Here is a 26014-nt window from a genome sequence, read left to right on the forward strand (position 1 = left end):
GGGGGTATTTATTGGCCAAATAAGTGAAAACTGTGCAGTTTCTATAACAAAACATTCACTCCCGGACCAATTTTTTCCGCGTTCAGGTGGGATTCCACCACCCAGAAAGCATTTCCCTGATCCCACACAGACTTTCCGTGTTGCAGATGACCTGTTGGAAGGTCAAAAAAACCTGCAGGAAGTGATTTGTGTGGTGAAAATCCGAAAAAGAATCCCGTAAAAATTGGTCAGGGAAGGAATGTTTTGATTTTTCACTTCGCGCATTTTCACATATTTGGCCGCTAAATGACCATAAATTTCCACTTTTCACGGCTTTCCTGGCACTGAGAACACTTCAGCAAAGCCCATTTTCACTTTTTCATGGAAAAATATCCCCAAATACTGAGAAAATAATACGAAATGAAAAACATGTTGAGTGAACAGAAAAGAATGATGAAAATGTCGGAAGCATGCGTCAGAGAAAGACGAAAGATACAGAAATACATTAGTGGGAGTGAGAGGGAATGACAAAAAAATGTCAGGAAAAAATGTCATGATCATTTTCTCTTGACATTCTTTTCCTGCATAGCACCATAAGTCAGGAAAATATGAAAAATGCTTAGAAAAAGATTGAAAACAATTAATAAATGTACGGGTAAGCTGACCAAGCTTACGAGAGCTGTGTTTCTTTCAGTGTACCAATTTTGTGAGAGCAAACTAGAACGCGAATTTCTTTAAATACACGCAAAGTCGGGAAAAGTTGAAAAGTCATCCCCCAAGAAATCTTTAAAACGCCATATCTCGGGAACGGCTCCATAGATTTTCGAGTTTGAGCTATCGTTGGAAAGGTCTTAACCTCAACTATAATATATTAAAATATGAAGTAAATCGATAATGGCATTTTCGAAATATTCGAGTTCGAAATTTTCGAAAATTTTGATTTTGACTTTAGCGCCTCTCGCGGTCATTTCTCGAACTTGCAATGTTCTAGACATTTGTAGGACTTCACGAAACCTTTCATTTGCACTTGAGTTGATCAAAATCGGACTTGTAGAACCCGAGATATGACATGCCAACTTTGGAAGGCTATATCTCGAGAACGGCGACATAGATTTTCTTCATTTTTGGCATGGAGCTAGATAATATAGTCAGCTATAACATATCAAAAAATGAAGCAAATCGATAATGGCGTTTTCGAGATATTCATCGAAAACTCATCGAAAATGTTGTTTTTGATTTTTGGCCCCCTAGCGGTCACTTTTAAAACTTCGGATGTTCTAGAGAGTTGTAGGGTTTGTTGAGATCTTTCATTTGACCCCGGGTTGATCAAAATCGGTCAAGCCGTTTAGTCAATATGGCCGCCACAATTTTTCATCGAAAATCGACCATAACTCGAAAACGGCTTGACCGATTTTGATCAACCCGGGGTCAAATGAAAGATCTCAACAAACCCTACAACTCTCTAGAACATCCGAAGTTTCAAAAGTGACCGCTAGGGGGCCAAAAATCAAAAACAAAATTTTCGATTAGTTTTCGATGAATATCTCGAAAACGACGACATAAATTTTTTTCATTTTTTCATATGTTGTAGCTGACCATATTATCTAGCTTCATGCCAAAAATGAAGAAAATCTATGGATCCGTTCTCGAGATATAGCCTTCCAAAGTTGGCATGTCATATCTCGGGTTCTACAAGTCCGATCTGGATCAACTCAAGCGCAAATGAAAGGTTTCGAGAAACCCTACAAATGTCTAGAACATTGCAACTTCGAGAAATGACCGCAAGAGGCGCTAAAGTCAAAAACAAAGTTTTCGAAAATTTCGAACTCGAATTTTTCGAAAATGGCGACATAAATTTTTTTCATTTTTCGATATGTTATAGCTGACTTCAAGACCTTTCAAACAAAAAAAAATTTATGAAAATCTATGGATCCGTTCTCGAGATATGGCCTTCCAAACATTTCTTAGGGTATGACTTTTCAACTTTTCCCGACTTTGCGCGTATTTAAATTAATTCGCGTTCTAGTTTGCTCTCACAAAATCGGTACACTGAAAGAAACACAGCTCCCGTAAGCTTGGTCAGCTTACCAGTACATTTTGGAATGTGGGGACCCTAATTCGTGCTCATCCCAAGTTTGAGCCCGATCTGACGACTTTCGATTTTGCTCGGTACACAAAAGCTGTGTCTGAAAGAAACACAGCTAAAATTTCGAGGTAAATTGTGATATTTTTTTTTACTCTAAATTATCATATTTTGTTGCTAAGAAAAATTCAAAATTTTTTTAAAATAAATTCATAAAGTTGAATAAAATAAAAGAATAATAATAATAAAGTCTTTATTCACAAGTTTACAAACAGCAGGGAAGTCTAGATTTATTTAAATTCATGAACATTAATTTTTTCATGTATGGGGGTTAGCTTGTGATCCAATTGACATGAAAGGGTTAATTGCTGAAATTCATTTAATAAAATATTCTCATAAAACCAAAGAATTTATTTTGCAGAAGATTGATCAGAGAAATTCACAATAACAGGAAATATAGTATTGAACGTCGATCACCCACAGTCACCTACCCGTACCCCCTCATGGCAACAGGAGGGTTAATTTTTTGAAATTTTTCTTCATCTTTTTTCTTAACTGACAAACTGAAGAATTTTATAAAAAAAAAATTAAAAGATTTTTATTGAAAACTTACTCCATTGTTTTTGTCCAGGACCGAAGAGCAAACCATTCATCCCTTGAAGTGTCTCTCCTTGATATTTTCTGCCTATTTGCTTGTCCTCAAGGCCAGCGTCTTCAGCTTCACGAATTACGATGACGACATCTTGGAGCTAAGACGGCGTTGAAAATCCTCCCCATGGGCACTTCTGGCGCACATTACTTTCACTTGATGGCCATGTCCAGGATATTTGAAGCATCCAGGAGTTCCTCTGATGATACCTCCGCACCCTGCTGTTGCTGAAAAGGACCAAAAACTCCTTTTTCTCGCTCAATTCACGCACGATATAAAAAAGAATTCTCTTCACACACAACTTCTTGGGCTTGGAAAAATTTCTTGTCGCATTTTCCACCGTTTTTAACACGAAAAACCTTCGAATTTCACACAAGATCACAACACTATACAATATACATTTTTCTAAGTGATACGCAACTTATTTTACTCGAAGAAGCCGCGGAAAAGCGAGAAAATTCGGGATTTTCACTTCGTGTTTTCAAACACGCTCCATTTTCTGTGGAATCAGTTGGCTAACTGAAGTTCCACCCGTTCCACATCGCGGAAGTGAAGCAAACTTCATGAAATATTTTTAGGCTGCTTATTTTAAATTTGAATTTTTTCCGTTGCACTGTGTATGCAAAAAATACAGAATTCGCAAAATTATGAGAGAAAAAAAAAGGAAATTGAGAAGAAAAGTCAATCATAACGCGTCCAGTTATAAGAGTTGGTGTCCCACAACGTGTAGAAGTTTGTTTATGCGTTGTAATACTATTTGTGAGCAGAATTAGTAGATAAATTTAATTTTTTTGTAAAATTCGGCAATTTGATGGATAAAAATGGTCATATCTCTGGTTCTATAAGACCTACAGAAATTTCTTGACTAGTTTTGGAAAGATATTGAAATAAGCTATAATCTGATATATATTTCGATACATTTCAAGGTCATCTCCAGAACACAAAATGGCGGATTTTTATTCTACCAAAACAGTTTTTTGCACTTTTTGTCCTCAATGAATGGTTCTAGAGGTTTCTGATGTTCTAGAAAGTTGTAGAGAATTGCAAAACCATTAATTTGATACTAAGATGAGCAAAATCGGTCAAGCAGTGCAGGAGATATGGCTCTTAGAACTTTTCAAATTCAAGAATTTTTCAAATGGCCATATCTTCTAAACGGCGACATAGAATTTCTTCATTTTCGGACTGGTGAAAGATATTGGCTCAGGCTACAACATATCAAAATTTAAAAGAAATCGATGATGGGGATTCGGAGATATTGCCCCTTAAAGTTAGGCAATTTTTGTTTTTGTTTTTAGCGCCTCTTGCGGTTGTTTTTGAAACTTGAAATGTTCTAGACAGTTGTAGGGCTTCGCAATACCTTTCATTTGATACCAAGATGGTCAAAATCGGTCAAGCCGTTCTCGAGATATATCGAAAAAACACTTTTTGCTTTAGGCCGCCATATTTGCTAAACCGCTTGACCGATTTTCAAGTATGGATTATCGATGAAAACGTCTCACTGAGCTCTACAACATACTAAAATTTCAGACCTCTAGCTATAAGGGAAGTGGTTGATAGTAGTTCAAAATGGCGGACGGCGGCCATCTTGGATTTCAAAAATGCGAAAAAATGAAATTTTACACCCACATTTCTATAGAAAACTTCAAACCGGAAGTCTCTATCTGTTACCGTTCTCGAGCTATAAGGGAAAGTTTGGGCGACCGGCCGGCCGGCCGGCCGGCAGGCCGGCCGGATCAAAATTTTCCACCACCATTTTTGGAATGTGGGTTGTCTGAAACGTGCTCATACCAAGTTTGAGCCCGATCTGAGGTGGTCGGTTTTTCCGACGATTACAATACTTGGTGTTGGCCACGAAGTGGAACACCAACTAATAACAGCAAAAAAGGCAAAAATTACGTTTTAATTTAACTCTTGATTGCCCGGTTAGAATGCTTGAATATTTGGTCGCATAAAGTCGGGAAAGGTTTCTTTAATTCAAAAGTCGAATATTCAATTGCGTAACGATTTTTGGATCATTTTAATGGGTTTTGTTGAGAAAATCAACAGACATAAAATCGAGTATATTTCATCGTTTTCCATACAAATGGTAACTTTTACATTTTTTGTTCTAGCGGCTACAATTTTTAAGATATAGACTTGAAATAAAAAGCAATTAAAACTTTTTGAGTTTACGCACCTTTTAGTGGCCGAAGTTTTAGATATCTCAATCCAAGCAAAAGTTATTCGCGGTTAAAATCATGCACTAATTTCCTGGCCACCCTGTAGAATAAGAAAGAGATAACGGCTGCTGCATTCGAATTTTAGCAGCCTTTTATGTTTTTAGCTGTGTTTCTTTCAGACACAGCTTTTGTGTACCGAGCAAAATCGAAAGTCGTCAGATCGGGCTCAAACTTGGGATGAGCACGAATTAGGGTCCCCACATTCCAAAAATACAAATATAAGTACAATGATGGTCCAGCAGAGTAAAGGGAATGTACTGGTAAGTTTCACTTACGGGCTGTGATTCTTCCTTCAGATGATAGTCCAAGTGTGGTGAAAATTGAGGTGGATAAATATTTAGGAATGGTTTTCTCACGCATCGAATCACAGCCAACGCGCATGAGTAAGCCTTTCCCCAGAATTTACACGCGTTGGCTGTGATTCGATGCGTGAGAAAACCATTCCTAAAAATTTATCCACCTCAATTTTCACCACACTTGGACTGTCATCTGAAGGAAGAATCACAGCCCGTAAGTGAAACTTACCAGTACATTCCCTTTACTCTGCTGGACCATCATTGTACTTATATTTGTATATTTATATTTTTATATGTTTATATTTTTTTATGTATATAAAAGGCGCCCCGCTTCGCGGGGCGCCAATTAGTTTGTTTAAAATACATCTGAGTAGGTGAAAGTAATTGTTGATAAACCAAAATGGTAGAAGGCGGCCATTTTGAATTTTGAAATTGTTAAAATCTGATAGGTCATACCCACTATACCTAATGAAACTTCAATCGAAAAGCCTCTATCAAGTACCGTTAGGCCGATATAAGGCAATATTACAACAATCGGTACATATGGAAACCTGTTTTGGTCTATATCTCTGAAACCGCGACATAAATTTTTTTAATTTTTTTTTGGTTAAAAGGTGTGCCTATCACCTATAACATACTAAAATTTAATCGAAATCTATCGTCCAGTTTTTGAGATATTAATCGAAAACTGGTCGAAAACTCATCAAAAATTTTATTTTTCATTGTAGGCCCTCTAGCGGTAACTTTTGAAACTTCCTATGTATAGATAATTGTAGACCTTTTTGAGATCTTTCATTCAAAACCGGTTTGGTTAAAATCGGTCAACCGGTTTAGGAGTTATGCCCGACTTTCGATAAAAGTCTATATTTGCTAAACCGCTTGTCCGATTTTTGAAAATGGGTTATTGTTGAAAAGGTCTTAAAGGCCCCTACAACATATTAAAATTTCAGACCTCTACCTATAATAGGAGCTGAGATATAGCAAAAACAAAATTGAAAAAAATTAAAAATGGCGGATGCAGGGGAGGGGGGGTGAATTTGATATCATAGTTGGACGACTTCCAGTCGATAATTGAACTTTGCCGTTGACCGCAAGTCTCTATCTATTACCGTTCTCTTGTAATTGAGCTTCAAACTACGGCCGGACGGACGGACGGACGGCCGGACGGCCGGACGGCCGGAAAAGTTTTTCGGCGCATACGTTTTTTGGAATGTGGGGACCTTAATTCGTGCTCATACCAAGTTTGAGCCCGATCCGACGACCTTGAGTTTTAGAGTGGACACAGAAGCTGTGCTATTCTTTTCTTCGAAAGAATCACAGCTAATTCTTTTCTTCGAAAGAATCACAGCTAAAACGTATGCGCCAAAAATAAGTTTTTTTCCGTCCGGCCGTCCGGCCGTCCGGCCCTCCGGATTATAAACTTAAATTGCAAGAGAACGGTGGTGATAGATAGAGACTTGCGGTAAACGGCAAAGTTTAAATATCGACTGGAAGAAATCCGATTATGAGGTCAAATCCACCCCCCCACCCCCCCGTCCGCCATTTTGAATAACCTCAAAATTTTGTTTTCGCTATATCTCAGCCGCTATTATAGCTCGAGGGCTGAAATTTTGATATGTTGTAGGGGCCATCAAGAGCTTTCCAACGATACCTCATTTTCAAAAATCGGTCAAGCCGTTTAGTCAATATGGCCGCCACAATTTTTCATCAAAAATCGACCATAACTCGAAAACGGCTTGACCGATTTTGATCAACCCGGGGTCAAATGAAAGATCTCAACAAACCCTACAACTCTCTAGAACATCCGAAGTTTCAAAAGTTACCGCTAGGGGGCCAAAAATCAAAAATAACATTTTCGATGAGTTTTCGATGAATATCTCGAAAACGGCGACAAAAAATTTATTCATTTTTTTTTATATTTCATAGCTGACTATATTATCTATCACCATGCCAAAAGTGAAGAAAATCTATGGATCCATTCTCGAGATATAGCCTTCCAAAGTTGGCATGTAATATCTCGGGTTCTACAAGTCCGATTTTGATCAACTCAAGCGCAAATGAAAGGTTTCGTGAAGCCCTACAAATGTCTAGAACATTGCAAGTTCGAGAAATGACCGTGAGAGGCGCTAAAATCAAAAACAAAGTTTTCGAAAATTTCGAACTCGAATTTTTCGAAAATGGCGACATAATTTTTTTTCATTTTTCGATATGTTATAGCTGACTTCAAGACCTTTCAAACAAAAAAAAATTATGAAAATCTATGGATCCGTTCTCGAGATATGGCCTTCCAAACATTTCTTAGGGTATGACTTTTCAACTTTTCCCGACTTTGCGCGTATTTAAATGAATTCGCGTTCTAGTTTGCTCTCACAAAATTGGTACACTGAAAGAAACACAGCTCCCGTAAGCTTGGTCAGCTTACCAGTACATCTTTCATTTGAAGTTGCTTCTCTAATAAGAATTAATTTTAAGTAAAATACCAACTTATTTTTTATAGATGTATTATTTTTATTATTTATATTCCAAAAAAATATCTAATGGCTACAAATTCTAATGATACAATAAAAATGAAAAAAAAAACAGTTTCAGTAGCATTGAGAGCTGCAAAGGCTGTGAATGAAAATCTCAATTGATCAGGGATTTTGAAAAGTATTTATTCTGGATAATTTTAAGGATATTGGAGAATTGGATATTGGAAGAAAAATTTGGGGGACGGGAGATTAATCAACATCATCAGTGGAGGTATCCTGAGAGATTTCCACTCCTTCATCCTCGGAGGCTTCTTTGTTGGCTTCTGGAACCCAAAGACCCGAATCAACGCATCTCTTCATGTGATATTTGGCTTCTTCGGGATCCATTTTGGCAATTGTCTCCTGCAGCATCTTCACATCACGCGATTCGAAGCACTTTTGGAGTTCCTGCAGCGAGAAGAAAAAAACCAATGAAGTTGGATTTCATTGTAAAGAGAGGAAGATTCGCGAAGACTTACCTCTGGTAGAGAGTTGATAACTTCCTCGGGATCGAGACCACCGGGTCCAAGGCGTGCCAGTCGTTCCTCCTCTTCAGCTTCAGCAGCAGCAGCCGCAAGTTTCTCAGCAGCACGCTTCCGGATGCGCTCCTTGAAGGACTCCACCTCATCCTCAAACTGCCTCTTGTACTCCACATCGGCCACTTGAATGCGCGAGAAGAACATGCTGACACATGCGCGCGGATCTACGTCCAGTTGCTTCGAAAGCTCCAGAATGTACTGCATACAGATGCACTGATGCGCCACATGTGCCATCAGCTCCTTCTTTTCCTCCATCTCCAGATTAATGCACCAAATCACGAGATAGTTGGCCGTATTTTCGCACACTAGTGCCTGATTTTCAGCCAAGAACTTCTTCGAATCATCATACTTGCGAAGCATCCCGAACTTTTTCAGCAACTTCTCATTCTGCTTCACGAAATCCTTCATTCGCTGCTCGCGCTCCTCCTCCGTGAGTTCCTCCTCCTTGGGACGCGTTGGTTTCGTATTGATGACTGTCTTTGCAAAGCCTGGCTTACTGATTGTGTCCACATTCCACGGAGTTTGACGTTCCTTCTTCCTCAGCTCCTGCTCCTTCTCCTGCAATGCCTTTTTCTCTGCTTCAATCCTGTCAAGTTCACGCTTCACTTCCTCAGCCTTCTCCTCATCTGACATTTCAGTTAACTTTGTCTGAAGCTCCTTCATCTTCTGTTCGGTTTCCTTCTTTTTCGCCTCGAAAGCCTCCTTCTCCTTCTGTGCCTCCTCCATACGCTCAACTCGGGCCTTGTGGCGCCACCGGAATAGCGATGGGGTGTCAATGTTGGGATGAGTGTCATCCTCATCGTCGGAAATCTATCCGGAAGAGCCCCAAAGGAAAGAAATTAGTCACTGAACCCACACCCTAACCTCAAACACGAACTTTTCGGAATATTTTTGCAAAAACTATTTATTTACCTCAATATCCTTCCATTTGCTGTAATCCACCATTTTTAGACTTTTTTTACACACGATTTTTACAAAATAACCACAATTTTAGACGCAATTAATGGAATAATTTGATCAACAGATTTTATCGTCGTTTATTTACCTTTTTCGCGAAACTTCTTGAGTGCGAGTGACAGACGTGCCCCTTGGACACTCTGAAGGAGTTTCTAGAAACCACCACCATTATGGGGAAATGAGGGCGCTGCATATCACAAAGAGGAACAAGAATTCCAGGGTGCGATGGGTGCGATGTTAGAATACAGTTATACATCGCTTAACAATTTTTTGTTAAACTCTTCTTACGCATTAAAATTAATGAGTGAGAAGAGTTTAACCAAGACTTGTTATTCGGGGTATGAATGTAAAATAATAAAATGGTGGGAAAATTAGTCAAGACTCAAGACACTGTGAAGTAACTTTGCCACAAGGGGGCATCACACATCTGAGAGAGAAATTCCCAAGAACATTGTAATTTTTCCGCGGAGAATTCTTATATTTTTCCATTTGAAGTTTGCGTGAATGAAATTTTCTTGCTTGTTGAAAATAGTTATTTTACTGTGAAAACGCGACATTTCACTGTGAAATGTAGGTTTCTTATTAAAATTTATTCTGTCGAGATGCTAATTTCATTGTAAATTTGCAACTTCAGGTCATACACTTCCGACGAGGAGGTTATTCCTCCAAGTCCATCATCAGCCATCGCCGTTCGGAGCCAAAAGAGACTCATTGGGCGATTTTCCCGACGTCATTCCCACGTCTCGCAGATTGCTACGATTGTGAAGAACGCTGAGAGTAGTGTTAATGATATTATGTCGCAGAGAGAAGAGACAGAGAATCAGGTGATTGAGAATCCCTTAGTTGATCGTGTCGTTCTTCCTGGACCAAGTCAGGCGCCTGATATGCACAAAGGTGGCTTTAATGAAAGTATTCTCGATAGCATCTATGATTCTCCGGAACAGAAAGACTCGCCAGAGGCATTGGAAGATATATCTGCGTGGATGGAATTACCCGAGACTGCGATAGAACCTCCGGAAATACTAAAAACATCAGCAGAAGCGTCTCTTCCGGATTTTGTGGCACTCTCACAGATTGCAAGTAGTCAGGGAGTAGCAGGAGAGCTTGGTACTGGCTCCAGAAGCAATGCTGGTGATACTCAGCTGCGTTTTGAGCAGTATTTAAATGAGGATGTTGATGTTTTCCTGGAAGTTCCCTCTCAGGCACCAGATTGGCAAAAGTGCAGTAGTCCCGTGAGAAAAAGACTCAAAATAGACAATTCTGCTGCAAATTCTCCGGATGTTTTGCATATGGAGACGGAAAATTTACTAGAAAGCTCAGATGAGGATATTCCAAATATTTTCAACAAGACCGTCGTCATGCCAGGAGATGAGGAGGAAGAGAAGGACGATGGAAATTTTGGTGTATCCCCAGTTATTAAGGGGAATATTGATGTGCTCAGTAAATCTTTTGACGGAGAGGAATCCTCACAGAAATCATCTTCTGAAGGGAAGCAGTCTTTGCTGCAGAAAAAGCAGCATTTTGTGGATGTTCAGTTGGTACGGAGGAGCTTTTTTGATGTCTCTCAACCTACGAGATCACAGGAAAAACCTAAAATTAAAGGTAAGAGAAATAATATTAATACATCTAATCGTGACTCAGAAAAAGACTAATGTTGACTCAATTCCTTTATCGCGACTCAAATTTTCCCTTATTTAGACTCAGCCTTTGCCTTATGTGGACTCAATTTTTAACTAATGCAAACTCAGCCTTTACCTTATGGTGGCTCAATTATTAAGCTATAATAGAAGGGGGTATATTAGATGAGGAAGGAGGTAAATAATAGAGTACCCCGACAAATTCTTAAGAATTAAAAAAAACCTTAATTCAGATAAATTGTTGAAGGGTCAGCCCTCTAAAACAATCTTTATGTGGGGGCGCTATGAAGGGGTTGAAGGCAGAATCCCACATAACGCTTGTAACGCGTATGGACTCCCCCTACTTCCATACCGAATTTCATCCCGATCGGCCCAGCCACCTGATGGCAAAGTAAACATCCAAAAAATACGGCAATCCCAATTTTAGCGCCATCTGTTGAGAGCTTTTAAAAAAATATATCTAGACGATTATCGCGTGAATGTCGCGCGAAAATCAGTATATTTTCTTAAAGAAAGTCGCAAGATTTCTAGGGAACAGGCCATGTACGCGACTCAATTTTTGTATGGAATTCTTTGGTACGAAATGAAGTTGGACTGCGCTTTTTTAATAACAGCATCAATCTCAAATCCGTTTGTACCATTAAATTCTACAACTTATAACCTACAAAATGATAGATTCTCAGCGTGCGATTAGAATTCTAAATGTCAAAAAATTAAAATTTTGTTACCAAAAAAGGCGAAAAATTCCCATACAAAAAGTGAGCCATTTTTGCTCTTCAACTTCACAAAAAAGTAGACCGTGTACAGGGCCTGCTAGGGAAAGTCGCCAGAAATTCGAAGATTTTTAAACTGAAAGTAGCCAGAAAGTCGCGAAAATATACAGAATTTCACACGACACCCTTTGACTTTCATGCGAAAATCAAAATTGAGATTTTAGAGGCTTATGAGCGATTTATTTTATTTATATACCGAATTTCACACGACACCTGCTGACTCATGCGAAAATCAAAGAATTCTTACAGCAATTATCTGAAACCTTAAGTTAACGAATTGATGCCCATTTGCAAATACTACACTACAGTAAGAAAATATTAATTTTGCATAAAAATATTTATTACATATTTCATATTTATTCATGTTTCATATTTTTCTCGTAAAAAAAATTAGGATTTCAAAATATATTAACACTGGCAATATCAAATTTCATCAAGTACGGTTTTATTCTGATTGGCTTCCTGGTTCTTCTAGGGGATCCTGGGAATCCATTTTCTCTTTACGCTTCTAAAAATATTTAAAACAGGTTTATTAATTACTAATTATTATAGAATTATTCCTATAATTTACTTACACTTCTCTTCATCAATCGATCCCTGCAGAGTTTAATCTGGTGGGAAAAAAGGGATCTTGGGGTGTCCACCTGAAGCCTTTGGGCATAGTTCACTATGCCCAGCTTCAGGAGGGGCTTCTTCTCCACGATCTGGTTAACGCTGAAGTGGATCAGCAATTTTTCATCAATCAGGGCCTCAAGCCATAGGGGATGGTTTAATTCTACTTTCTTTTCTATTGCTCGTTTGATTTCGTCTGCCTCATCTCCCCTCATCACGTCTTCAGCTTCTTCCAATTCCTCCATCGTTTGAAGAGGAAATAGAATCCTCCTCTTCCGCAAATCTTTTTTTTAATTAAAAAAATACAAAAAATTAAAAAAAAAAAAAGAAATTGCCTTTCTTATTTTTTTAAGTTTATCAAAATTGGTAATAGTGAATGATCAAACATCTTAAATTGTATATAATGAGCCTTATTCAGCGACCAAGAAACCCTTGAAATCTTTAAATTTTGTACTGAAATTTCAAGATTTCAAGCGAATTTCAAGGGTTTCTTGGTCGCTGAATTAGGCCCAATAAGTTATAATTATTAAGAGATTTTTTTTCAAAAATTTTAAGTTATTTTAAAAAAACACCAAATTCACTATTTTGTCCCAAGGGGTACTTTTTACTACGAGTATTCTACGGGCAACTCGAATTTTTTTTTTGAAAATTCAAATTAGATTCGTGTTTAGCAATAGTTACTCTGTCTAAAAATACATTTGGATCTAAAGTCAGCGGGTGTCGTGTGTTTGATATATTTCACGCGACTTTCTTGCTACTTTCAGTTTAAAAAGCACGCGACACTCGCCTTATAAACTTCGGATTTCTGGCGACTTTCCCTAGAAATCTTGCGACTTTCTTTAAGAAAATATATTGATTTTCGCGCGACATTCACGCGACAATCGCCTAGATATATTTTTTTAAAAGTTCTCAACAGATGGCGCTAAAATTGGGGTTGCCGTATTTATTGGATGTTTACTTTGCCATCAGTGCCCAGCCATTTCCGAGGAAATCGCTTGTCAGAAACAAACAAAAAGACTTTCTTCGATAGATTAATAAATTTAAAATATTCGCTGTCTTACTTTTTTTAAGGTCGTCTTAAGGGGAGTCTTTTGGGAAAACTGTTAGAATGTACACATTTTTAATGTTTAATTTTTCTTGGGGTTTTTCTCAAACTTGGTTCTCCAATGTTGGTTACATTTGAAGCCTAATTATTGAAGTGTAAGAAAATCACTTTTCTTCATCTTAGGTGTGACGCCATCTTGTGATTTTTCGACTTTTCCACAGAACTGCCCTAAAACACAAAGGTAGGTTTTTCTCAGGATCTACTGGATGGATTTTGATGAGGTAAAACGCAAATGAAAAAGAAAGCATTACCGGACAATGTACCGGAACAGCTTTTTGATTTTCGAGTAAAATACTGAGAAAAGTCAATAAGAAGATTTTACTACTTTTCTCAACTTCTGAGTCGAAATTCAAAAATCTATTCCGGTACATTGTCCGCTAATGCTTCCTCTTTCATTTGCTTTTTACCCCATCAAAATCCATCCAGTAAATCCTGAGAAAAACCTACCTTTGTGTTTTGAGGAAAATCTCAAGATGGCGGGAAGTGATTTTCTTACGCTTCAATAATAAGTCTTTAAATGTGACCAGCACCGGAAAACCTAGTTTAAGAAAAACCCCAAGAAAAATAAAAACATTTAATTTCACCAGATCTCAAAAGCTCTTAAGTTAAAAAAACTCGCGGCTAAATTAGGTTTTGTTTTATTGGAGATAAGTTAAAATTGAATCACCATAAGGTAAAGGCTGAGTCTAAATAAGGCAATTGAGTCAACGTTAGTCTTTTTCTACGTCACAAAAAGGTAAATTTGCGTCAACATTAGTTTTAACCAAAATTCTATTCTAATCTTTCTTTTTTCTTGTTGTTCACGAAAAGAGGTCACAGATATCGTGTCAAGTCCAACGTGTTCGAAAAAGGTCGCAGCCCCAAAGAGGCTCTTTAGGGAAGCCTTTAAGCCACATGAGGAAGATGCGACAAATGAGCCACAATCTCCCCTTCGCGATGATCCTCAGCAAGGATTTGCAATTTCTGGAATTCTTCCGATGAATCCTCAGCCATTTGGGGGCTTTATGATGGCAAATATGAAGAAAGTTACCATTTCTGAGGAGACGATGAAACGAGTACAGCATGTTTTTGCTGATTTGGGTGGTTGTGCTCCTCTTGGTGATGCTCCAGGTTTTCAAACTGTCAGCTTCCGCAAAGAGTGCCCCAAACCAGCAGTACCAAAGCTCAAAGAAGAAGAATCTGTCGCTGAGGCACAAATGGAAGAGGAAGGGAAAGCACCAGTTGAGCAAAAAAGAGATCCTGATAGTGAACAAGGTTACTTCTGTAGTTCAATGTTCGAGGATATGTTCACACAGAATGTCCTGGAAGCAATAGAAAAACCAGAAAAAGAAACTTCAGCCCCTAGTCAAGTTTTCACAGTAACTGATGATGTAAGATTAGGAAGGGAAGCAGCGACAAAGCACCAAGAAGAAGTAATTGCACAAAAGCCCAAAACCTACTCTAAGGCATTCAAAAGTGAAATGATTGAGAAGAAATTAGCGCCAAGGAAGAAGACACTGAAGGACTTTGTTTCCGAACAGTTACCCCGGAAGTACACTGAGATGGAACTTCGTGATCATGGGGTTAACGTTGCAGCAATAGGTCTCTGTTGGGAAAAGAGTTTAGAGATTGAATTTGACTTGAGTGAGCATTGGCAGGAGAAGGAAGTTAAAATTGAGCATTTTGCACTTGTTCCGGATTTGAGGAATAAAATTGGATTCCGTGGACTTTCAAGAGCTTTTCTGGCTTCAAAGGGTATCAATCCACATATCATACCTGAAGGATGGTTAGAAAATTCCTGGAAGTTTGTTGTGAGTAAACTGGCAGCGATGGAAGTTTCCTTTCCGGGATATTTTGCCGGAGAAGCCCTAACACTGCGGAATGTTCTTCATCAGCTGCACTACAGGTACCATCGAGAGTTCAATTTGGGGGACAAACCATGCTTGAGAAAGATCACGGAACTCGAAGAAGCAGCCCAGAAAACCCTCATTCTCTATGTTCTGGACATTCGGAGTGAGGACTTTGTAATATTAAGCGATGGATGGTACAAAATCCCCGGAAAACTGGACAGAGCTCTCGAAGATAGAGTGAAAAGAGGAAAAATCATCCGAGGAACTAAATTAATTGCTCAAGGATGTAAATTACTAAACTGTGATAGTGAATACTCACCCCTAGATCTACCTCCAAATGTCTTCCTAGAATTACATGGAAATGCAACGAGGCGTTGCAGGTGGGACACAAAATTAGGCTTCTACCCCCAATCGCAACCTCATTGCGTCAATCTCGACAGTGTAATGTACAACGGTGGCCTTATTCCGCAAATTCGCGTTAGAATAATCCGGGTATACCCGGCAGTGTTCACGGAAGTCTCCCGGGAACGAAGGAAACCAATCGTACGGTCCGAAAGGGCAGAAAAGCGCTACTGCGCTCGCCTTTCAAGGTGTTTTGATAATTTTGAGAATATCTACAATGAAGTTCAGGAGGAATTTGCAAAGCGCCAAAGTCAGCACAGCATTTCAATCAGGAATATTACAAACATCTCCAGCATCAGAGATCCAGAGCAACTAAACAACCTTCTCAACTACTCCTATGATCCCGAAAGTGTGGAGAATGGGATGACTGGTACGCAGAAGGACATGGTGAGGCAACATTTAGCCAAGATACAGGAGAAGCGTTACCAGGAGATTGCAGATTGTGTCCGGAAGCGATTGCGGCAGCAGAGAGTAGTGAGAAAAGTTCGAAGATTATTGCAAATACGGGCAGTGGATGCAAAAAGACCAGCTGGGAATTTTGTAATCAACTTCTGGACACCCCTTGAGGAGATTACAACCCTTTTCAGGGAGGGAGATGTCTACGAGTTCACCAGTTGCAATGCCAGGGAAATACGCAATGGGGATGTCTACATTGATGGACCATCCGTTGAAGAGGAAGATGGTAATATCCGGAAACTCGATGGAAGTCTCTTTCCGCCAGCACCTCAATACGATCGGTAAGTTCGCCCTTAAGATTATTTTCTCGACAAATTATAATTATAATTAATAAATTTGTTATCGAGATCGGGCTCAAACTTGGTATAAGCACATTTGAGATGTCCCACATTACGAAAATGGTGGTGGAAAATTTTATTTTCCAGCGGGCCTGCCGTATGGCTTACTGGACTCCTTACTCCTTTACAACTCGAGAATAGAAAGAATATAGAAAATTCCGGTTTTAAGTTTTCTATAGAAATAGATGTGTAATATTTAGCTTTTTTTTGCATTTTTAATATCCAAGATGGCCGCCATCCGCCATTTTGAAATAGCGACAGCTACTGTCCTTGTAGTTAGAGGTCTGAAATTTTAAAAAATCATATTCTAAGAAATTTTTAGAAGGCCATATCTCGAGAACGAATCCATAGATTTTCATAATTTTGTTTGTTTGAAAGTGTTGGGTGAAAAATATTACGCACCTGCAGATTATACACGGCATTAGTAAGTTCCCACAGCATTAAGGGAGGATGCGTAGCTAGTTGTCCGGCAGTACACACACCTGCAGATTATACACGGCATTAGTAAGAATGCTCCGGTTCGGAGGCCAAAAAATGTTTTTCTCCACGTTGGATAGTTGTGGCACACGACACGGAAAGCTGTCGATTTTGAGCCGATCGCGCACTTTAATCGAATTCTGACAAACTCCCGTGACGACAATGAGTGTGTGGCAATGACGAAAAGACTTATTTTAGTGGACTGTATATTAATTTATTGAAAAAAGTCATTTTTTCCACACACATCATGTAGATTTTGCCGCACCATTTTTTTCACTCAAATTCTCTCTCTCTTCTCTCTCATTTCTTGCACGTCATTTATGAAACATTTTTTATAAAACATTTAAGAGACGTGCGCCGTACATTTTTATCAAGCGGCGTCAACAGAAAGGGCCATTTGAATAGTTCCTTAGTTGTGTTTTCCCTGGTATAACATATCGAAAAATGAAAAAAACAGGGGGTAGACAAAGCCCTTTTTTACCCGAACACACGAAAAAAATTTATGTCGCCATTTTCGAAAAATTCGAGTTCGAAATTTTCGAAAACTTTGCCTCTTGCAGTCATTTCTCGAAGTTGCAATGTTCTAGACATTTGTAGGGTTTCACGAAACCATTCATTTGCGCTTGAGTTGACGAAATCGGACTTGTAGAACCCGAGATAAGACATGCCAACTTTGGAAGTTTATATCTTGAGAACGGATCTGTAGATTTTCTTCATTTTTTGTATGGTGATAGATAATATAGTCAGCTACATCATATCAATAACATATCGCCGTTTTCGAGATATTCATCGAAAACTTATCGAAAATTTTGTTTTTGATTTTTGGTCACCTAGCGGTCACTTCGGATATTATTGGGAGTTGTAGCGTTTGTTTAGGGATTTCATTTGATCTCAGATTTATCAAAATCGGTCAATCCGGTTTCGAGTTATGGTCGATTTTCGATGAAAAATTGTGGCGGCCATATTGATTAAACGGTTTCACCGATTTTTGAAAATGAGGTATCGTTGGAAAGGTCTTGATGGCCCCTATTGCAGGGGATAAGATATAGCGAAAACAAAATTTGTGGGTTATTCAAAATGGCCGACTATTTTTTCGCTATAACTCGAAAACAGGTTGACCGATTTTGATCAAAACAAGTTCAAATGAATGGTTTCAAAGGGCCATAAAAATGTATAAAACATTGCAATTCAAAAACAAAAACTATCGAATGATTTTATGTATTCATGATTTCTGCAGAATTAGTATCGAATTTTACTTATTCACAAATTCTTTTTTAGCAACATGTGGTGTGTTGAAATTGTTTCGGATTTTCCCAATTTCGCGGAACAATTTCTTGGTTTCTCGTGTTCCTCGAATAATTATGGATTTTCTTTAAAAAGAATTAATTCATTTTTCTTGATGAATTTGAAGGAAAATATTACATACGGAATTACTTTAAGCTATAAAAATTTGCAGCTCTTTCTGAAAGAGTCCTCAAAAATAGAAAAAAAAACAGTATGATGAAATATACTGTCAACAGTATTCAAAATATCCCCGCAAAAAAAAATTCCCAAGGCGAGGGCACGAGGACACACTAAAGCTTTTCATATTTTTTTAGGCACATAACATCCTTTCCGGAATTACCAACGCGAGAGCGACCGGATTTCACGGAATTTGACGTTGTTGGGGTGGTTGTGGAGATTCAGTGTATGCAGGATAATCGAAAATTCGAACAAGTCCTCCTGGCGGATCCCCAGAAGAATATCATACGCTTGACTTTCTGGAAGGGTTTAGCTAACTTTGCTTTAGAGGACGTGGTAACCCTGGGGGCTGTGCTGTGCTTTAGCAATCTCCAGTGGAGGCCTTCAAGCACCCAACCACAGCTTGCAGCTTCGGAAACAACGGTTGTCACGATGAATCCCAAAAATCTCGCTCATCAGAAAGCTCTCGAGGATGTCCGGCAATTAGTCAGCAGTCGGCAAAGTATACAAGATTTTCTTGAGGAATGCAAACAAAATATACAATGAGGTGGCAAATAAAAATGCTGAAATATAAATTACGCAGAACTGTTTGAAAAAACATTCCCCCCTTCCAAAAAAATGAGTGCTAAAAGAAAATGTGATAGAAAAAATAAGTAAGAAATGAGGGAAAGATTCTCCAATAATTACAAATTTTCTTTGATTTCCTTCCATATATCATACATATACTTTGCCAACAAATGAGGAAGTAGGGCTGTGGAGAAAAATATGAGACTTGGTGGAAAATTTGCTCTTATTCTTTTGATAGGCGGAAATCGTGTGTAGAATACAAATTTCCTTACCCACAAACATCTTCGCACACGAAGAATCCGCTGTGCTGTAGAAATTCCGTATTCAAAAGAGAAGAGCGAGGAATGCTGAATGCCAAAAAAAAAAGAGTTACTCCACACATATTGCGGGGCTCTTCCACTTAGTCGAGGGGCATGGGGGAGCTTTTAAAGTTGAACACCATTAAAGATCTTTAGAATATACAGAAGAAAAAATTTCACGCATCGTTTCATGAGTAAAAGCTCACCCTCAAGCTCAAAGTATTTTTACTCCTGCGGGGGTATTTTTATAAGCTGAAAACAACATGCTTTTTTCCCTATACTGGATTGGAAAATTCCTGGAAAATATTGACATTAAAATGATATCAAATTGAATTTATTGCCATTCAGACGTACTTTGAATGAAAAACATTTTCCACGTAAACCTCACAAATTAAATTAAAGTGAGAATTACGGGGAAGTTCACGCATTGATTGCTTTATTGTTTTAGATTTCAAAAGGGTTTTCTAAAAATGAAAGGAATAAGATGGATTATTATGTTCAATAACGGACGTAAATTACATAATTTTAACCTTTTCAGTTCCATTGGGTCATACGCTGACCCAAAAGGTCGCTTTTTGAAAATATTTCATTTTGTATAGTTATTTTATGAATATTGAGTCCAAATTAATACAAAACTATGTCTTTACAATCCATCATTTTTTGACTACGAAAGGACATCCCCAAGGACTCACAGGATCAGGAAGGACGAAAAACCGAAAATTTTTGAGTTGAAATGTTTTGCTAAAAATGTCTTATTTGAGCTTAAAGGAACCTACAAAAATTATTTTTAGTCCAATCAACTCGGTAGATTGATCGCGGACCTTAAAAGGTTAACGGAACATATTTACACTTGGAGGACTTTACTGGTACTTGCTACCAATTTGAACTTTAAAATTGTCACAGAATAAAATCTATTGAACTTATCGCGATGAATTTAGCATCTATGTGTAGGGAATTTCAATTACTTTCAGATAGCAGAAAAAAAATCTCGAGAAAAGTCTTTTTTTTTGGAAGATAATTAAAGTCAAAGTCAGAATCCAGCGCGGAAGATCAAATTGGTAATAACCTACCAGTCAAAATCCGTTTGAGTTGGCAATTTTGCATCGATTCTAAACAATTTTTTTCAGTGACGATTTTCTCAATTAAATATTTAGTAATTAGGTGCAGGAATTCTTGAAGGAGATCAAGAATTAGTGAAACTTCCGATCCTCGTTCAATAAACTGATTAATAATTAATTATTGAGCATATTTTATCAGCTGGTACTTAGTACCAATTTGATCCTCCGCGTTGTGCCAAATGTTGGGTCCTCCAAGTGTTAAGAAAGAATTTAACGACCGTGGAAATTTCATATGGAAAATTCATCGTAGTTGCGGCCAAGAAGAGGATGATTAAAATACAATTATGTTTGCATTCATCAACGTTTCGAAAAAATATATTTTCTTCATCAGGCTCTGGGTAGATACATTATGTTGGAGATTAGGCGAGTGTGTTCTTTAAATTTGCAGTTATCGCTCTTTTTGTCATTAAAAGGGGAGAGGGAAGTCTCCATAAAATACTCCTACACATATAAAATAAAATTATTTAATTTTAAACTACACAACAACATTATTCTTAAAACAGAAAATTTTAAGTGCCAAAACACAAACAAATTGCTGAACGTCCAAAATCCAATTGAACTGGCGTAGGAGGATGATCGAGCGTTCCTCTGCAGCCCCTGAGGAAGCCTCGCAGTGAAGCGAAACGTTGGGATAAACATCTATTTTCTTTCGCATTTGAGAAATTTATTTGATCCCCTTTCCCCTCGTCAATTTCTCTACTCCAGCTTTTCACCATAAATTATTAATAGTAGGTAATTAGTAAACTCTTTTTTGGGTGAGGGGATTATTTATTTGTGTGAGGGAATAAATTCTAATCAGTCAAGCTCGTCAAGCTGAAACCTCTGTGTTAAACAGATCACATATACCTACCATATTCCATATGTTTTTTTTTAGGACAGTACTTAACATATAGTGAATTCCTATATAGCTCTGTGTGGAGCAATGGATCTGAATGAATTTTCAAATAATCATTTGTAAATTATCAGAAAATGTAACAAATGGAGCGTTTGGTGTTGAACTAGCCCAGGGATCGTCCTTTACACTGTAAATTGCCTGAAAATATCTATTGGATGTTAATTTGATTCACATTCTCTCCTCTCATGTATTAGGCCACCCTCACCCCATTCATGTATCTATACGGTGTGTCGTATTAATTTTGGCGACAATAGATTCGCTGGAATTAGGGTGGGTATTGAAATAAATCAAATGGTGATTGCAGTTTAATTTTATCACCTCCCGATCGAATACTCAATATGCCTTTTCCGGGGGATTTTGCGCCCTGCCGTGGCGTACATTCTGTGGGTGCCAAGATCGCATGGTCCCAGCTGATAAAGGCACAAGATTTATTGTGACGTCTTCAGTGGCATTCAAAAAGGAGCGACATTCATGGAGCCCGGCGTCAGTGGTGCTTCCCATTTTAAACAAGTTAAGGAGTGTGACCCAGAGAGATTTCACGCTAATGTCACGTTATTCGATTGGGGATGGAGATAGAGCGGAGGGAATCACAAGCTCAACTGGCGCACACCTTTCCCCCTTTTTTTCTCGCTATATAGTGGGGGAGCGGAGAAATTGGTAATATATATAGCAATGGCTTTTCTTTCGGTATGTGATTTCCAGTGGAAAGAATCACAAAGTTGGAGAAAGCTTTATTTGCCATAAATCTTCCGCCGTATCACAAATACATTCGTCAAATATTCCTCGGGTATACAGCAGTGGAACATATAGCCCCAAAAACCAACGGGAGGGGAGTGGGGAATATGGTATGGGAGAGACAAAAGGAATTGAGGAAGAGTGAAATGGCGGGCGGACGATAAATCACACGAGCTTTAGTCTTCCTCTAATCCGTTTTCTCCAACATTCTCCTCACACGCATCCTTCATGGATTACATATTCTCCTTTCTCCACGGGAATGTGTCTCGAAGAATTCCTATACTCCTTCTTTGAATTTTCCTTTCTTATAGCATCAACCACGTCTCGACCAAAGATGGTATATTGTACCATCTTTTTACTTGTCTGTGAGTTATATGAAGTTGAGTTACAAAGTGAGTGCAGTTCTTGGAATTTTTAGTTCAACTTCAGAGAATGAGCTTTCTTAATTAGTTGGTATACCACAATCGTGGCATACCAAGTATTGTAATCGTCGGAAAAACCGACCACCTCAGATCGGACTCAAACTTGGTATAAGCACATTTGAGATGTCCCACATTACGAAAATGGTGGTGGAAAATTTTTGATCCGGCCGGCCTGCCGGCCTGCCGGCCGGTGCGCCAAACTTTGGCTTATAACTCGAGAACGGTAACATATAAAGACTTCCGGTTTAAAGTTTTCTATAGAAATGTGGGTGTAAAATTTTATTTTTTCGCATTTTCAAAATCCAAGATGGCCGCCGTCCGTCATTTTGAAACACCGTCAACAAGTTCTCTTGTAGCTAGAAGCTCCAGTGGTAAAGAGAGCTAAAGCGCCACTCAATACCACCCATCACTGGGGTTGTGGGTTCGATTCCCGCAGCGGTTCGCCGTTTCTGGCCTGGCGCTTCCTTCCCTTTCTTTCCTTTCTACTCCACAGCTATTCCTTTCCTGCTCGGACGACTGCTGCCCCCAACGGGATGGAGCCAACATCAATATCAGCACCATCTGCGAGACGGAAGGGCAACAAGTAGACAGAGTCCCATAGTCGTGTGCCGGTCAATCAGCGATAATGTGCAGCCGCATACAGTAAGTGCCTGCGTTTGCGGAACTTCCTATATATATGGGACGGAGCCAAAGATGAACAGAGCAGTCTGGTGGCGGAGGGACAACGCTGGTAAAAAACCGATCTACACTGTGTGGCCTGCCGAACGAACACCAGTGCCCAGCGTCTAGTGCTGAATGATTGCGGAACTTCCCGTGCAGTCGCCACCGACGGGACTCTCCCCCTACAAAATCTACATTGTAACAAAAAACATTGTAATTGAGTAGGAATAAAGGGGATGCACAATAGGCCCACATGGGCCGCAGTGCACAAGGAGATGTAAGTCTCCGGGCCCCACTTAGCGTAAAGTAAAGTAAAGTAAGTTCTCTTGTAGCTAGAGATCTGGAATTTTAGTATGTTGTAGGGCTCAGTGAGACGTTTTCATCAACAAATCATACTTGAAAATCGGTCAAGCGGTTTAGCATATATGGCGGCCTAAAGCAAAAAGTGTTTTTTCGATATATCTCGAGAACGGCTTGACCGATTTTGACCATCTTGGTATCAAATGAAAGGTATTGAGAAGCCCTACAACTGTCTAGAACATTCCAAGTTCCAAAAACATCCACAAGAGGCGCTAAAAACAAAAACAAAAATTGCCTAACTTGAAGGGGCAATATCTCCGAATCCCGATCATAGATTTCCTTGAATTTTTGATATGTTGTAGCCTGACTCAATATCTTTCACCAGTCCGAAAATGAAGAAAATCTATGTCGCCGTTTAGAAGATATGGCCATTTGAAAAATTCTTGAATTTGAAAAGTTCTAAGAGCCATATCTCTTAAACGGTCTCTTCGATTTTGCTCAATTTGGTATCAAATTAATGGTTTTGCAAAACTCTACAACTCTCTAAAACATTAGAAACCTCTAGAACCATTCCTTGATATCAAAAAAATGCCAAAAACTGTTTTGATGTGACCTTGAAAATTATTGAAATTTATGTCAATTTATAGCCTATTTTAATATCTTTTTAAAACTAGTCAAGAAATTTCTGTAGGTCTTATAGAACTTTAGATATGAGCATTTTAATCTGTCAAATTGCTAAATTCTACAAAAAATCGACTTTGCCTACTAATACTACTCACAAATTAAATTACAACGCATAGACTGATCCATCCGCGTTGTGGTATACCAACTCTAATAACTGGACGCGTTATGATTGACTTTATTTTTCTACAATAGTTAATATATGAAAAATACTTGGTATGCCACGATTGTGGTATACCAACTAATTACTTGGTATAAACCATAAAGTGGAACACCAACTAATTAAGCATAAATACGGATTTTGGTTTAATTCCATATTTATTTATGTATAATCTAATTAATACACGCACTTTTAGGTCTCTCTAATCAATGTATTTAACCTATTTAACTGTATAGAATAGCATCAAGCAAAGCCATCTCAACAACTACACTTAAGAAGCTGATGATAATTATTAAAATTTTCATAGAAATATCAAACTTTGAGAAGTTTCGTCAAACTTTCAACAGCTCTTTGCTTAATATCAAGTGCATCAACATCAAGTGCAAATTCTGATCTCACCTCAATTTTAACTTATCTTCTTCAAACACAGTTTTAAATACTTTTACACGCGTGACTTGAGTCCCTTTGTATTCCTAAATTGATTAATAAAGAGTGATTAATTCTTTGGAATTTTCATCATAATCATGAAACCTCAAATTAAATTTCAAGAAAGTATTCCTCTAAAATCTCCAATAAGAAAATTCATCATCTTGTGTTGAGATATGAATAAAAAATTAAAGACTCTTTTCTAGAACATTTTTGCAGTGTTCAGAGCTTAATCTGGCATTCAGTGCAGGACAGGATATATTACTATGTATGAGACTTAGTTGTCTAACTTCTGTCGAGTATAACCTTTTACAGCGCTATAAAATTTATTTGATTCTCACCGCACATTGTTGATTGCTACAGACCAACTGAGTCTTCCTGTAATGTATGCAAAAGTAATTTGCAGTCCTTGCTCTATGCGGTGGAACACCTCCAGCCAGAGAGAGGAGAGAACATGTTGGTGGGGTAATGTGGAAAAATTCACCTCATTTGTCAATTTAATACACTCTCACTCCTTCTCCGGGGGTTGCATATTAATTAAGAAACATTGACTTTTTCCCTTCGGTCGTCACGCCAAGCATATAGCCATTCCTGGTGTGTGCCAAAAGCCACTACCCAGTCCCTCACGATGGTTTACCCCCCTTAGTGTGAGACCCGCATTATATAGCAGCAAAAGCCCAGCGAACAAAGGCACATTTGCCACACTTTTCAGCCCCAGTGGCGAAGAATTCACGCGCTTAATGAAGTGCTTAAGTTGAAAATTAAGCGCGACAAATATAATTGTTGATGTTACACCCGACCACCTTTCCCGCCAAAAAGTTCTCATTCTTCCCCCCCTTTCACCAAAGCACACCGAACTCCGGGGGTTTGGGGGGATCTGCGTTGATGTCGCGCGCTTTTACCACCCCTTCCCCCCAAGAACTCACCAGCTGTGTAAATTCACACGACAGTGCGGTACACTTGTGTTTTTGCCGAATAAATAGCGCCATTTTCTTCCCGTGCAAATGAAATTAAATTATCTCTCCATTATGTGCTTAATGAATAAACTTTCAGTGGGTGCGCCACAGAGCTTTTGACTCCGCATCGTTTTGTGCGACATTACCGCGTCCAACACGAAGCACAATTTTCCCTTTTGCCAAAAATATACATACCTACATTATATACATATTTCATTCGTCGAGCATTAACAATTTATGTCATCTTCGTTGAAATAACAAGACCATCTTGAATTATTCTGTGCGTCAACGCGAATGAAGTGCGTTAAAAATGCAAACGCTACGTTCGCGATCCTCCTGGCTACATTAACCCCTTTTCTTTGCGCACAACTTTCGTCATTCAAAGTGAGACTCTTGGGGGATTTTGTGATGAATTTCATGAATGCTACAGAAAGTATACTGCGTGGAATGCTTTATTGCCATAAGACGAA

General features: G+C 38.6%; 2 protein-coding genes and 1 long non-coding RNA gene across 3 annotated transcripts in view; 1 reads left to right on the plus strand and 2 right to left on the minus strand.

Annotated features, from left to right (window-relative positions):
* LOC129793274 (uncharacterized) overlaps positions 1–37 on the minus strand; it is an 11500-nt gene extending 11463 nt beyond the window's left edge. The window contains exon 1 of the long non-coding RNA XR_008750895.1: positions 1–37. This exon is cut by the window's left edge and continues 964 nt beyond it. This is a non-coding gene — a long non-coding RNA (uncharacterized LOC129793274).
* A 7679-nt stretch (positions 38–7716) lies between these two features.
* Positions 7717–9437, minus strand: LOC129793275 (hsp90 co-chaperone Cdc37). The gene is made up of 3 exons (XM_055833109.1): positions 9191–9437; positions 8219–9088; positions 7717–8147 (listed from the first exon to the last, which is right to left on the minus strand). The coding sequence occupies exons 1-3, from the start codon at positions 9221–9223 to the stop codon at positions 7950–7952; spliced, it is 1101 nt and encodes a 366-aa protein (XP_055689084.1). The 5' UTR covers positions 9224–9437; the 3' UTR covers positions 7717–7949.
* Positions 9438–9715: 278 nt separating this feature from the next.
* LOC129793276 (breast cancer type 2 susceptibility protein-like) lies at positions 9716–18903 on the plus strand. The gene is made up of 4 exons (XM_055833110.1): positions 9716–9805; positions 9870–10837; positions 14173–16330; positions 18463–18903. Coding segments are annotated over exons 1-4 (3537 nt in total). The 5' UTR covers positions 9716–9803; the 3' UTR covers positions 18872–18903.
* Positions 18904–26014: the final 7111 nt, after the last annotated feature.

The sequence above is a fragment of the Lutzomyia longipalpis genome, chromosome 3 (assembly GCF_024334085.1).
Source record: "Lutzomyia longipalpis isolate SR_M1_2022 chromosome 3, ASM2433408v1".
NCBI lineage: Eukaryota > Metazoa > Arthropoda > Insecta > Diptera > Psychodidae > Lutzomyia > Lutzomyia longipalpis.

Excerpts from the sequence above, each read along its gene's own strand:
- LOC129793276 (XM_055833110.1), top strand. Across the intron at positions 10,838-14,172 it reads GGAAAAACCTAAAATTAAAG|AGGTCACAGATATCGTGTCA; the intron begins GTAAGAGAAATA and ends GTTCACGAAAAG. Across the intron at positions 16,331-18,462 it reads CCAGCACCTCAATACGATCG|GCACATAACATCCTTTCCGG; the intron begins GTAAGTTCGCCC and ends ATATTTTTTTAG.
- LOC129793275 (XM_055833109.1), bottom strand. The coding sequence starts at position 9,223 with ATGGTGGATTACAGCAAATGGAAGGATATTGAG. Across the intron at positions 9,089-9,190 it reads GCAAATGGAAGGATATTGAG|ATTTCCGACGATGAGGATGA; the intron begins GTAAATAAATAG and ends TCTTCCGGATAG. Across the intron at positions 8,148-8,218 it reads TTATCAACTCTCTACCAGAG|GAACTCCAAAAGTGCTTCGA; the intron begins GTAAGTCTTCGC and ends TTCTCGCTGCAG.